General features: G+C 39.1%; 1 protein-coding gene across 1 annotated transcript in view; it reads left to right on the top strand.

Annotated features, from left to right (window-relative positions):
- Nucleotides 1–13,534, top strand: part of WDPCP (WD repeat containing planar cell polarity effector) — a 1,247,576-nt gene that overhangs the window by 1,179,252 nt on the left and 54,790 nt on the right. The window contains exon 16 of the mRNA XM_053712064.1: nt 11,073–11,152. Coding sequence (XP_053568039.1) covers nt 11,073–11,152 — 80 coding nt within the window. The remainder of the gene's footprint in view (nt 1–11,072; nt 11,153–13,534) is intronic.

Genomic DNA, 13,534 nt, shown 5'->3' with positions numbered 1-13,534 from the left:
AGGAGAGCAGGATTTGCAGATGATCCCCCGCGACAGAGCATCGGAAACATACTCCTCCATAGTACAATTCTCTGCAATAGACAGAGGGTAAACCCGGCCCCGAGGAGGAATGGCTCCGGGTTGCAGGTCTATGGCACAATCGTAAGACCGGTGAGGAGGCAACGTACCGGCACGCACCTTGTCAAAAACATCTAGGAACTCTTGGTACTCCTCTGGCAATTGAGATACTGAAGAAGTGCACAAGACTTTAACTGGTTTCTGAAGACAAGTGGTAATACATTGCAGAGACCACGACAAAGTTTCGTACCTGCGCCAGTCGAGACTGGGATTGTGCTTTTGGAGCCAGGGATAACCCAGCACAACCGGAAAATGCGGAGAGTTTATCAATTGGAACTGGAGGCTTTCAAAATGGAGAGCCATAACAGCCATTGACAACGGAGCGGTTTTGTGAGTAACGAGTACGGGCTGAAGGGACCTGCCATAAATGGCCTCAATAGAAAGCGGAACGAGGCAAAACAGGAATACAAAAGCACTGTCAATGAAATAGCCCGCAGCACCGGAGTCAACAAGAGCCTGGGTGACTATGAAGGAGTCCACCCAGGAAAGGACAACCGTGACCAAAGGTTTCTCCTTTAGCGGTTCCGGGGACAAGGATAAACCACCTAAGGTCTGCCCCCGACAGGACCTTAGGTGTGAGCATTTCCCGGCCGTGTAGGACAAGACTTCAAAAGGTGTCCCTGTAACCCACAATAGAGGCCCCTCCCTCCTCCTAAAGGCCCTGTCCGCCGCAGAGAGATGTGTGAATCCCAACTGCATCGGCTCAGCAGTACCTGGTGACTCGGGACCAGGAGGCATGGGAGGAGAGGGAGGCATGGGTGGGAACGAACACGTAGGACAACGGTACAGGAGGCTTCCGCAAGCTCTCCTTGAAAGAAGGCCTCTAACTTAGCCTGATGTCAATTAGGATCAAAAAAGACACCAATGCCTCGAGATCTTCTGGTAAATCTCTGGCAGCAACTTCGTCTTTAATCGCATCAGAGAGCCCATGAAAGAAGGCGGCAACAAGGGCTTCATTGTTCCAGCCTATCTCTGCTGCAAGCGTACGGAACTCAATGGCATACTGAGCAACAGATCTTGTACCTTGCTGAATGGACATGAGTCGTTTAGCAGCAGAGGAGGAGCGAGCTGGAACATCAAATACCCTTCGAAATGAGGCCACAAATTCAGGGTAATTTGAAATCACAGGTTTATTAGTCTCCCACAAGGGATTAGCCCAGGCAAGAGCTGTGTCAGAGAGTAACGAGATGAGAAATCCCACCTTAGCTCTGTCAGAGGGAAACGCCTGAGGTAACATCTCAAAGTAAATGCCCACCTGGTTCAAAAACCCTCTGCACTGATTAGGATCGCCTCCATATCGCTGAGGTAGAGGTGCAGAACCGGACATGCTCCTGGTAGGCATAGGTGCAGCAGTGGAAACAGGAGCAGCCATAACTTGCGGACACTTTGGTCCAAATGTGCAGTGCGAGTCAGCAGGGTTTGCAGGGCTAGTGCAAATTGATCCAAGCGGTGATCCTGTTCATCCATCCTGGAAATTATGGCAGGTAAAGGTGGATTATTAGCACCATCAGGATTCATGGCCCTTGCGTAATGTCAGGGTGCCAGGAATCAGACTGAGACGAGAAGTGCAAAAATAATCACACCTTTATTAATAGCAAAAAATAATAAAAAGTCCACAAGTCAAATAACAAGCCAGGAGTCAAAACTAGAGCTGGTAGTCAGACAAGCCGAGTCAGGAGCCAAAGCGGGTAGTCAGACGAGCCGGAATCAGGAACAAGGAGAACAGCAGAGTCAGGAACAAGCCAGGGATCAGGAACCAGGAGGGACGTCAGACAGCTAGGTAATACACAAGGGCAAAGCATACTGAACAAAGGCCCTTTAAATAATAAGTGATGACATCACAATTCTGAGACATCATCCTGTCTCACATGGATGATGTAAACCAGTCTGGCCATAAAAGGAAGTACAGGAAGTGAGCAGCATCTCCCAGAATGCACCAAAGTAAGCAAGAGAGGTGAGTAAAATGGCTGCCAGCAGCACATGACAAACAAGTCAGGAAAAAACCCTGACAAGTGGGACTTCAAGAACTGTAAGTGGATCGTCAGGGGTTAGTGTTAGGTTTCTTTAAGATTTTTTTTATGTGTTTTATTTTTAGATTAGGGTCTGGGCATGTAAAAGAGCTAAATGCCCTTTTAAGGGCAATGACCATACAAATGCCCTTTTCAGGGCAATGGGGAGCTTAGGTTATTTTAGATATGTTTTTTATTTTGGGGGGTTGGTTGGGTGGTGGGTTTTACTGTTGGGGGGTGTTTGTATTTTTTTTTACATGTAAAAGAGCTGATATCTTTGGGGCAATGCCCCACAAAAGGCCCTTTTTGGGGGGGCTTTTTTATTTTGATAGGGCTATTAGTTTAGGTGTAATTCTTTTTTATTTTTGATAATGTGGTTTTTTTATTTTTCTTAATTTAGTGTTTGTTTTTTTGTAACTTAGTTTTTTGTTTTTTTTTGTGGTAATTTAGTACTTTTAATAATGTTTAATTGTATATTTAAATAACTTGAGTAGGGTTAGGTTTCTTTAATATGTAATTTAGTTTATTTAATTGGTAGTTTAATTTAATTGTAGGATAATAGTTAGGGTAGGTTAATTAATAGTTTAAATTAGTTTATTTTAATTCTACAGGTAAGTTTAAATTTATTTGAAGATAGGGATGTTGTAATTTTAATTTAAAGTTAGCGGGTTGTTAGGTTTAGGGGTTAATAGCTTAATTTAGTTTTTTGCGATGTGGGGGGCAGAGGGTTTAGGGGTTAATAGGTTTAGTTAGTGGTGGTGATGTGGGAGGCCAGAGGTTTATAGGTTAATACGTTTATTTAGTGGTGACTGGGAGCAGCGGGATAGGAGTTAATAACTTTATTTGGGTTGCGGCGGGATAGGGCTTAAATATTTTAGTATAGTGGCGGCGTTTAGTGACAGGGTATAAATAAAGTTTGGAAAAAGCCGAATAGACGTGAGATCGATGACTGCTAGTTAACAGTCCGATGCTCAACTCCCCGTACTTGGTGCGCATTTTTTTGCCGGCTTTTTCATTAATAAGGAGAGCGTATTGAGATACGCGGCCGCGATGTTAGGTGAGCGTATTGATGTTGGCGAATGCAACATAGTTGACAGCTTGATACATATCCTCAATAATGCAGATGCATAAATCAATGAGTCCCTCTATCCTTAAAGGGACATAATACTCATATGCTAAATCACTTGAAACTGATGCAGTATAACTGTAAAAAGCTGAGAGGAAAATATCACCTGAGCATCTCTATGTAAAAAAGGAAGATATTTTACCTCACAATTTACTCAGCTCAGCAGAGTAAGTTCTGTGTAAAAAGTTATACTTCACCTGCTCCCAGCTGCAGGTAAAAAAAAAAAAATGAAGAAATGAACAGCAGCCAATCAGCATCAGCAGTGCTGAGGTCATGAACTCTTACTGTGATCTCATGAGATTTCACTTAACTCTCATGAGATTTCATAGTAAGCTTCCTTTACCTGATTGGTGAAATAATATGAGAGTGCACGATGCTCATCCCTTCAGATGTCCCAGGACAAACACACTAAAATGCTGCTTAGAAATCCTTTACAATGGGAGGTGGCTACTGAGGAACTTTTGAGGTAAAATATCTTTCTTTTTTACATAGAGATGTTCAGGTGATATTTTCTAGTCAGCTTTTTACAGCTATGCTGCATCACTTTCAAGTGTTTAAACATTTGGGTATTATGGCCCTTTAATTTAAACAATTTAGCAAGATAAGTTCTCAGTACTACAAGCATACTGATAATATGCACCTGTGCTACAGATAGCAGCTAAATATATGTAGTAACTGGCTGATTAGTGCTTAAAGTATTTTAATATAAGCGATTAGTGATAAAGCATATACATCTGACACATTTCCTTTAAAAACACAAATATAAAAGCACGGGCAGTTTTCTCCTTTTTTTTTTTCCCCAAGCACCTTTTTTTAATTAATCCTTATTGAAAGACAAAAGAAAAATACATCTTGTTTATCCGTCATCATAGGACAATACAAATACAATGCTGCAAAAAGCTTATGTAGTCCTTCAGTGTGTGTGTGTGTGTATATTTGTGTTTATGTGTGTGTGTGCATGCATATTTGTGTGTTTATGTGTGTGTGTGGTATATATACAGTGTATATATATATATATATATATATATATATATATATATATATATATATATAGGCCAATGCAAAAGAAGTCACTCGACAGGGTCTTTCCAATAAACACAAAAGATATTTAATCTTGACGTTTCGGGTATTACCCCGTTTTCAAAAGCACAGCATAATAACAAACAGTGTACTCACCCGCTTTACATACCACTGCACAGTGAACATTGGTGCGGCGCTCACTCCGCCACCCGGAAGTTACCCAACGTCAGGTGACTAAGCGTCAGGTAAGTCGTCATGGCAACCAGACGCTCGAAGTTGAGTGCAGTATGTGTAAATAAAAACAAAGAACAGAAAACATATCATCAGGAGACTAATTCACTATAACTAGCGTTATCATACAGATGTAGAACCTATACAAACCAGATAATATAATCATAAACAATAATGATACAAAGACATTATCAACAGCATCGTATTCACCAAATCCACAATTCCTATATATGAGTCCAAGACCTGACAGTATCCAAAATAAACAACATAATAATACAGTGACCATCATATTCAAAAACAAGTGGAGTATATCACTAATGTAAAAATTGAATAATACAGAGGTTACTGCTACATCTCTGAAGAACATAGTCCAGCCTGTCTAGATCACACTGATAGTGCAAGCTCCAGTGTCCAATATACGCTTACCTATTATCCCTTCAAAATGATAAAGTACCTAGTGGTAGCATATAAGGGACTTAGTACATAGATGGAATTCAATTTAGGGGGGAAAAAGGCTAATATGGCAAAATAACAGGAGACAACATGAAGCAGGATCCCCCATAATATTAAGCTTCTATCTAGTATCTAAAGCACTTGTCATGACCAAATCAGGAGTATGCTGCAAGAAACCTCAAATAACCAATCTACAGACAGCAGTGCCAGTCCAAGTGGACATTGAGTCCCCTAGGGGTCATGGTCCCTAGATTAAAAATCCAACGGGTCTCCTTCTGCAAAAGGATTTTAGCCCTATCACCCCACCCCCCTAGAAAGCGGGGGGATGTGGTCAATAATAATAATATACTTCAGGTTGGTAACTCTATGTCCGGCTTCAACAAAATGCCGGGCCACCGGCTGGTCAGATGTTCCTTTATTAATTGCTGCACGTATTGCAAACCGATGGTTCGCCATCCTTGTTCTCAAATCATCAACCGTCTTGCCCACATAAAACATTCTGCACACACAGTGCAATAAATAGACTATATGGTTTGTGGTGCAGGTTACTCTGTATCTGATTTTGTACTTCCTAGTCGAATATGGATGGCAAAAAAAACTCCCAGTCGAGAGACCACCACAGGTGGTGCATCCCAAGCATCGAAAACATCCAGGTTTGGTTTTGATCCAGGTATCATTACTATAACAGCCCTGGGGGTCTGTTTTGATCAGTTGTTCTCTCAAAGAGACTGCTCTCCGATACCCAATTCTGGACGGAAGCATTGCTTTAAACGGTAGATCTTTGTCCGTGGATAATAGGTTCCAATTCTTCTTTAGGGTGTCCGCAATCCCTTCCTTGCCTTTAGTATAGGTTGTTGTAAATGTAAGTTTCTCCTCCACTGCTCTGTTTCTGGCACCATACAACAAATTTTGTTGTGTCGATTCCACAGCCATTTCTTTACTTGCCTCCAGAACCCTCTGGTGGTATTCCCTCTGGTGGTATTCCCTCTGTCGGAATTTTCTCTCCATATCCATCATCTGTAGGTCTCTAAATTCCTCCAAAGTATTGTTCCTAACCACCCTCTTAAACTGGGAGGTTGGAAGTGCCTTCTTCAGGCTTGGCGGATGGCATCTGGAAGCATGCAAGATAGAATTCTTGTCTGTTGGTTTACTATAGAGGGTAGAGTTAAAAAAAAAAACCCTTGTTTGAAAATTCTAATGTCCAGAAAATCTACTGTGTTTTTATCATATGTTATTTTAAACTTCACAGTAGGATGTACTTTATTTAATTCTTCAAATCAGTTAAGCAGTTCCTCCTCGGTTCCTTTCCACAGGAGAAACAAATCGTTCGGTACTGTAGTCTTTCATCTGGGCTCAACTGCCACCGGTAGACACTTTTATTTGTATAATCCTGTCCTGTGTCACATCTTCAAGCTTTCGATTTTTAAATGCTATTAAATCATTTTCATACTTATTCACTTCTTCCCTCATTTTATTAAGCCAATTCTGCTCCTTGTCTGCTTCCAATCTGCATCTCCTGGACTCTGCAACCATGATCAAATTCCTACTGGAATTACCACCATTGGCTGAGGATGTTTGGCTGGTCACATTGGATGTGACCAGCATGTATACAGTCATCCCCCACCAAAAGGGGATAGCAGCCACTAAGAGACAATTGACAAAATATCCTTATATAGGACCCCCAGTTGAAGCCATTTGTGAAATGTTAAGAATGTGCCTAGAGCTTAACTATTTCCATTTTTAAAGATCTTTCTACCTACAGGTTGCAGGAACGGCAATGGGGTCTAACATGGCCCCATCATATGCCAACCTGTTCATGGCAGAATTAGAGAATGGAGGAACACATTTGTTTAAAGATCACAGAATACAGCTTTTCAAGAGATACATTGACGGTTTGTTTCTCCTGTGGACAGGAACCGAGGAGGAACTGCTTAACTGGTTTGAAGAATTGAATAAAGTACATCCTACTGTGAAGTTTAAAATAATATGATAAAAACACAGTAGATTTAAAATAATATGATAAAAACACAGTAGATTTTCTGGACATTAGAATTTTCAAACGAGGGAGTGTTTTAAACACTACCCTCTATAGTAAACCAACAGACAAGAATTCTATCATGCATGCTTCCAGTTGCCATTCGCAAAGCCTGAAGAAGGCACTTCCAACATCCCAGTTTAAGAGGGTGGTTAGGAACAATACTTTGGAGGAATTTAGAGACCTACAGATGAAGGATATGGAGAGAAAATTCCAACAGAGGGGATACCATCAGAGGGTTCTGGAGGCAAGTAAAGAAATGGCTGTGGAATCGACACAACAAAATTTGTTGTATGGTGCTAGAAACAGAGCAGTGGAGGAGAAACTTACATTTACAACAACCTATACTAAAGGCAAGGAAGGGATTGCGGACACCGTAAAGAAGAATTGGAACCTATTAACCACGGACAAAGATCTACCGTTTAAAGTAATGCTTCCGCCCAGAATTGTGTATCGGAGAGCAGTCTCTTTGAGAGACCAACTGATCAAAACAGACCCACGGGCTGTTATAGTAATGATACCTGGCTCAAAACCAAACCTGGATGTTTTCGATGCTTTGGATGCACCACCTGTGGGGGTCTCTCGACTGGGAGTTTCTTTTGCCATCCATATTCGACTAGGAAGTACAAAATCAGATACAGAGTTACCTGCACCACAAACTATATAGACTATTTATTGCACTGTGTGTGAGGAATGTTTTATGTGGGCAAGACGGTTGATGATTTGAGAACAAGGATGGCGAACCATCGGTCTGCAATACGTGCAGCAATTAATAAAGGAACATCTGACCAGCCGGTGGCCCGGCATTTTGCTGAAGCCAGACATAGAGTTACCAACCTGAAGTATTTTATTATTATTGACCACATCCCCCGCTGTCTAGGGGGGGGGGGTGATAGGGCTAAAATCCTTTTGCAGAAGGAGACCCGTTGGATTTTTAACCTAGGGACCATGACCCCTAGGGGACTCAATGTCCACTTGGACTGGCACTGCTGTCTGTAGATTGGTTCTTTGAGGTTTCTTGCAGCATACTCCTGATTTGGTTATGACAAGTACTTTAGATACTAGATAGAAGCTTAATATTATGGGGATCCTGCTTCATGTTGTCTCCTGTTATTTTGCCATATTAGCCTTTTTTTCCCCCAAATTGAATTCCATCTATGCACTAAGTCCCCTATATGCTACAACTAGGTACTCTATGATTTTGAAGGGATAATAGGTAGCGTATATTGGACACTGGAGCTTGCACTATCAGTGTGATCTAGACAGGCTGGACTATGTTCTTCAGAGATGTAGCAGTAACCTCTGTATTATTCAGTTTTTACATTTTTACATTAGTGATATACTCCACTTGTTTTTGAATATGATGGTCACTGTATTATTATATTGTTTATTTTGGATACTGTCAGGTCTTGGACTCTCATATATAGGAACTGTGGATTTGGGGAATACGATGCTGTTGATAATGTCTTTGTATCATTATTGTTTATGATTATATTATCTGGTTTGTATAGGTTCTACATCTGTATGATAACGCTAGTTATAGTGAATTAGGCTCCTGATGATATGTTTTCTGTTCTTTGTTTTTATTTACACATACTGCACTCAACTTCGAGCGTCTGGTTGCCATGACGTCTTACGTGACGCTTAGTCACGTGACGTCGGGTAACTTCCGGGTGGCGGAGTGAGCGCCGCACCAATGTTCACTGTGCAGGGGTATGCAAAGGGGGTGAGTACACTGTTTGTTATTATGCTGTGCTTTTGAAAACGGGGTAATACCCGAAACGTCAACATTAAATATCTTTTGTGTTTATTGGAAAGACCCTGTCAAGTGACTTCTTTTGCATTGTCCTAACTTATCTTCGAAGTGCACCCAGGGCAGGGAGAGTGAAACTTATCACTGTGGGCTGGAGTGCTTCTACACCTTCTACTGCAGTATATATATATATATATATATATATATATATATATATGTGTGTGTGTGTGTGTGTGTGTATTCAATCAGAAAACCAATTAGTGGAATAAAAACACATTAGTAGACTTTCTCAACCGATATAGGAAAATAATGAACACCATGCTGCTATACAGCCTTTATAACTTGATGCTAATTTAAAAAATCTTCAGGAATAGACATTTTTAAGACCTATTTTTAATTCCAAAACGTCATTAATGAAATAATTTATACTCATCATATTAATAATTACTTTATCAAATAAAATTATTATGTGAGATTGGTTATTTTGCAGATGAGCATCTGTCTATGAGTTATGTTTCCTCTTTAGAAATCCAAATGTAACAATAAACATCCACGATTAAAATGTCTATATGTTTCAGCATGATTAGTGAGTTGGTGTTGCTGGGTAACACTACCATAATAGTTGTGCCCCAAACTGGGATCATCCTTTCCGCTATAGAGATCTTTCTCCATTGCTGTATGTAATAGATATGAATATATATATATATAAAACATAGGTGAATGATTTTTCATTTTATTAGTAGGTCTGGCATAAGTAATAAGTAGGGGCCTCTTTATGTTTGACTTTTTGCCCCCATGTATGGTTCCTGTAAATGCCACTGTTACCATAGGTGCCACAGTTATGTTAAATTGGTGTTTTGCTCAGATGCAAAGAACTGCATAATTTTAACAGCACCTCTAGCAAACATCTGTTATATTTTTTTTCTTACTTGATTGTCATATTTTGAGATATAAAAGTGTTGGGAAATTTCACACTATTTCACTTTATATCCTTTGTTAAAGAAGCAGCAATTTCCTACTGGAAACTAGCTGAACCAATGTCAAGAGCCATCTATGTGTAGCTACAAATTAGCAGCTATCTCCCAGTAGTGCATTGCCTACTTAGGTATGCTTTTCAACAAAAGGATAACAAGAGAATAATGCAAATTAGATAATAGAAGTAAATTAGAAAGGTTTTATTTAATGTTTAAAAAGTAAAATGGGGCCACATTCTTTTTTATGTTTACATTTGGTAAGCATTTTAAAATACCAGTGAGAACTTTAACATTGTAAGAGATGGTTATGAAAAATCACTATGTGCATGGTATGAGGGTTGATGTTCTTGCACCTTAGTGAAATAGATTATTTTAAAGGGACACTAAACACTAAATAAATGCTAGATAGAATGATGCATTCCGAAAAAAGATTAGTCCGAGAATAACATGTAGATGTATTTTTGAAAGTTTTATTAGCTTTTTAAATATTGACAAAATAAGTGTAAAGTTTAAGTGTTTATAAAACAATGGGAGCTGCCATGTTGTAACTTAGGTTACCTTCTCTGCTGTGGCCAATTAGGAACAGTTATAAATAGGTCACTAGAGTGTGCAGCCAATGACTGTGTGGAATATAACAGTGTTCTGTATGTCCATTTCTAACAGGATCTGAAAAGCTCACAATTTCAGAATGAAATTACAGGAAATGGGAACAAAATAAATAATGAAAGTATACTGCAGAGCTTTTTTTATATATACAACTTATCATTTTATATTATCATCTCAAAGTGTTTAATGTCCCTTTAAGGATCTTATCGTGAGATTACAGCAAGTAAACTTTCATACATCTCACTGAGCCTGCACAATGTTGGTGAATCTTGGTCATTGAATTTTAAACAACCTTTAGAAGTTACATTAGCCAGTATACACAATAATGAAAAGCAAATATCCCTCAAGCTATGCCTCAAAGATTCTCTTGCATTTGGTGCACAATATAAACACATAACTCTTTTCTTGTTGCTCATACTAGTGTAACTTTTGCTTGTGAAACTGACAGCATCTGTAGTGTTTGAGCAGAGACACTCGCTGCTTTGCAAAATGCCATATCCCTTGCTACCACTTGGACTGACACAAAGAGATAAATGTCCGAGGTAAAAAAAACTTCTGCCTGACACATGCAGAATGTAGGCTATTTGGTGCCATGATGGTCACAGTTGAGTCAACAAATTGAATACTCTCAAATAGTACTACAGCTTGACAATAGCAGTGACCGACTATTGTAAGTACATCACTTGATGTAAACAAATTATTTCTGTTTCAAGTCATTCTTATCTGTACGTTTGTTTTTTGTTCACAGACAGTTACTTAACATTGAAAATGAGATTGGAATTGAAGCCTACGCTGAATCTTTGGATAAAGCAATGCCTTGGAATCAGGGTATGAATTGAAAAGTAGATTTAAATTCTTTGACTGATGTCATTTATTACCAGAGGGTGCTCGGCATCACGCAGGGAACAGTGAATGTGTAATATGTTTCTTAAGTAGCAACACACAATGCGTGTTTTATGTCACAAGTCATGATTTATAGAGCTATAGTTCTGGCTATGTAGGAGGTTTATTACCTGGCTGCACCTTGTTGTGTGTAATCAAGAACTGCTGTAGATTGTACATGAATACCTTACAGAAAAGATGTTTGCTTTGTCAGTGCAAAATACAGCATCCTGAAGGTCAATTTAAACATCACAATTCATTCATTTTAGATTAAAGGAAATGAGTAAATTGTGAATATATTATTCATGTCAATTAAAATACTGCTTGCAAAAGAGGGAAATGCAATGAATGCTAGGCAGTATGCTAGTAATATGAGGCAGTGGGTAAAATGTATAGAGAGGTGAGATGAAATTTACAACTTAAAGGGATAGTCTAGTCAAAATTAAGCTTTTGTGATTCAGACAGAGCATGCAATTTCAAGCAACTTTCTAATTTACTCCTATTATCAAATTGTCTTCATTCTCTTGCTATCTTTATTTGAAAAAGCAACAATGTAAGCATATGAGTGTAAGCATTGTTTCAGCACCTGGGTAGCCCTTTCTGTTTGGTGTCTAAATGTATAAATAAAAAGAGAGAAGCGCTCAATCTGGAAACAAACAATAGCATAATAGCTTGTTCTATGGTTAGTTACCACCCAAGAAGCTGCCTCTTTCTTTCATGTAATTAGCAAGAGTCCATGAGCTAGTGACGTATGGGATATACATTCCTACCAGGAGGGGCAAAGTTTCCCAAACCTTAAAATGCCTATAAATACACCCCTCACCACACCCACAATTCAGTTTTACAAACTTTGCCTCCGATGGAGGTGGTGAAGTAAGTTTGTGCTAGATTCTACGTTGATATGCGCTCCGCAGCAAGTTGGAGCCCGGTTTTCCTCTCAGCGTGCAGTGAATGTCAGAGGGATGTGAGGAGAGTATTGCCTATTTGAATGCAGTGATCTCCTTCTACGGGGTCCATTTCATAGGTTCTCTGTTATCGGTCGTAGAGATTCATCTCTTACCTCCCTTTTCAGATCGACGATATACTCTTATATATATCATTACCTCTACTGATTCTCGTTTCAGTACTGGTTTGGCTTTCTACAAACATGTAGATGAGTGTCCTGGGGTAAGTAAATCTTATTTTCTGTGACACTCTAAGCTATGGTTGGGCACTTTGTTTATAAAGTTCTAAATATATGTATTCAAACATTTATTTGCCTTGACTCAGAATGTTCAACATTCCTTATTTTTCAGACAGTCAGTTTCATATTTGGGATAAATGCATTTGTTTCAATCATTTTTTCTTACCTTAAAAAATTTGACTTTTTCCCTGTGGGCTGTTAGGCTCGCGGGGGCAGAAAATGCTTCATTTTATTGCGTCATTCTTGGCGCGGACTTTTTTGGCGCAAAATTTTTTTTTCTGTTTCCGGCGTCATACGTGTCGCCGGAAGTTGCGTCATTTTTTGACTTTTTTTGCGTCAAAAATGTCGGCGTTCCGGATGTGGCGTCATTTTTGGCGCCAAAAAGCATTTAGGCGCCAAATAATGTGGGCGTCTTTTTTGGCGCTAAAAAATATGGGCGTCATTTTTGTCTCCACATTATTTAAGTCTCATTATTTATTGCTTCTGGTTGCTAGAAGCTTGTTCACTGGCATTTTTTTCCCATTCCTGAAACTGTCATTTAAGGAATTTGATCAATTTTGCTTTATATGTTGTTTTTTTCTTTTACATATTGCAAGATGTTCCACGTTGCAACTGAGTCAGAAGATACTTCAGGAAAATCACTGCCCAGTGCTGGAGCTACCAAGCTAAGTGTATCTGCTATAAACTTTTGGTATCTGTTTCTCCAGCTGTTGTTTGTATTGCATGTCATGTCAAACTTATTAATGTAGATAAAATTTCCTTTAGTACTGTTACATTACCTGTTGCTGTTCCGTCAACATCTAATTTTCAGAGTGTTCCTGATAACATAAGAGATTTTATTTTTTAAATCCATTAAGAAGGCTATGTCTGTTATTTCTCCTTCTAGTATACATAAAAGTCTTTTAAAACTTCTCTTTTTTCAGATGAATTTTTAAATGAACATCATCATTCTGATACTGATAATGGTTCTTCTGGTTCAGAGGTTTCTGTCTCAGAGGTTGATGCTGATAAATCTTTGTATTTGTTCAAGATGGAATTTATTCGTTCTTTACTTAAAGAAGTATTATTTGCATTAGAAATAGAGGATTCTGGTCCTCTTGATACTTAATGTAAACGTTTAAATAAGGTTTTTAAATCTCCTGTAG

The sequence above is a fragment of the Bombina bombina genome, chromosome 4, assembly GCF_027579735.1.
Source record: "Bombina bombina isolate aBomBom1 chromosome 4, aBomBom1.pri, whole genome shotgun sequence".
Taxonomy (NCBI): domain Eukaryota; kingdom Metazoa; phylum Chordata; class Amphibia; order Anura; family Bombinatoridae; genus Bombina; species Bombina bombina.
Note: the sequence above shows the minus strand (reverse complement) of the source record. Positions and strands in the feature narration are given on the sequence as shown.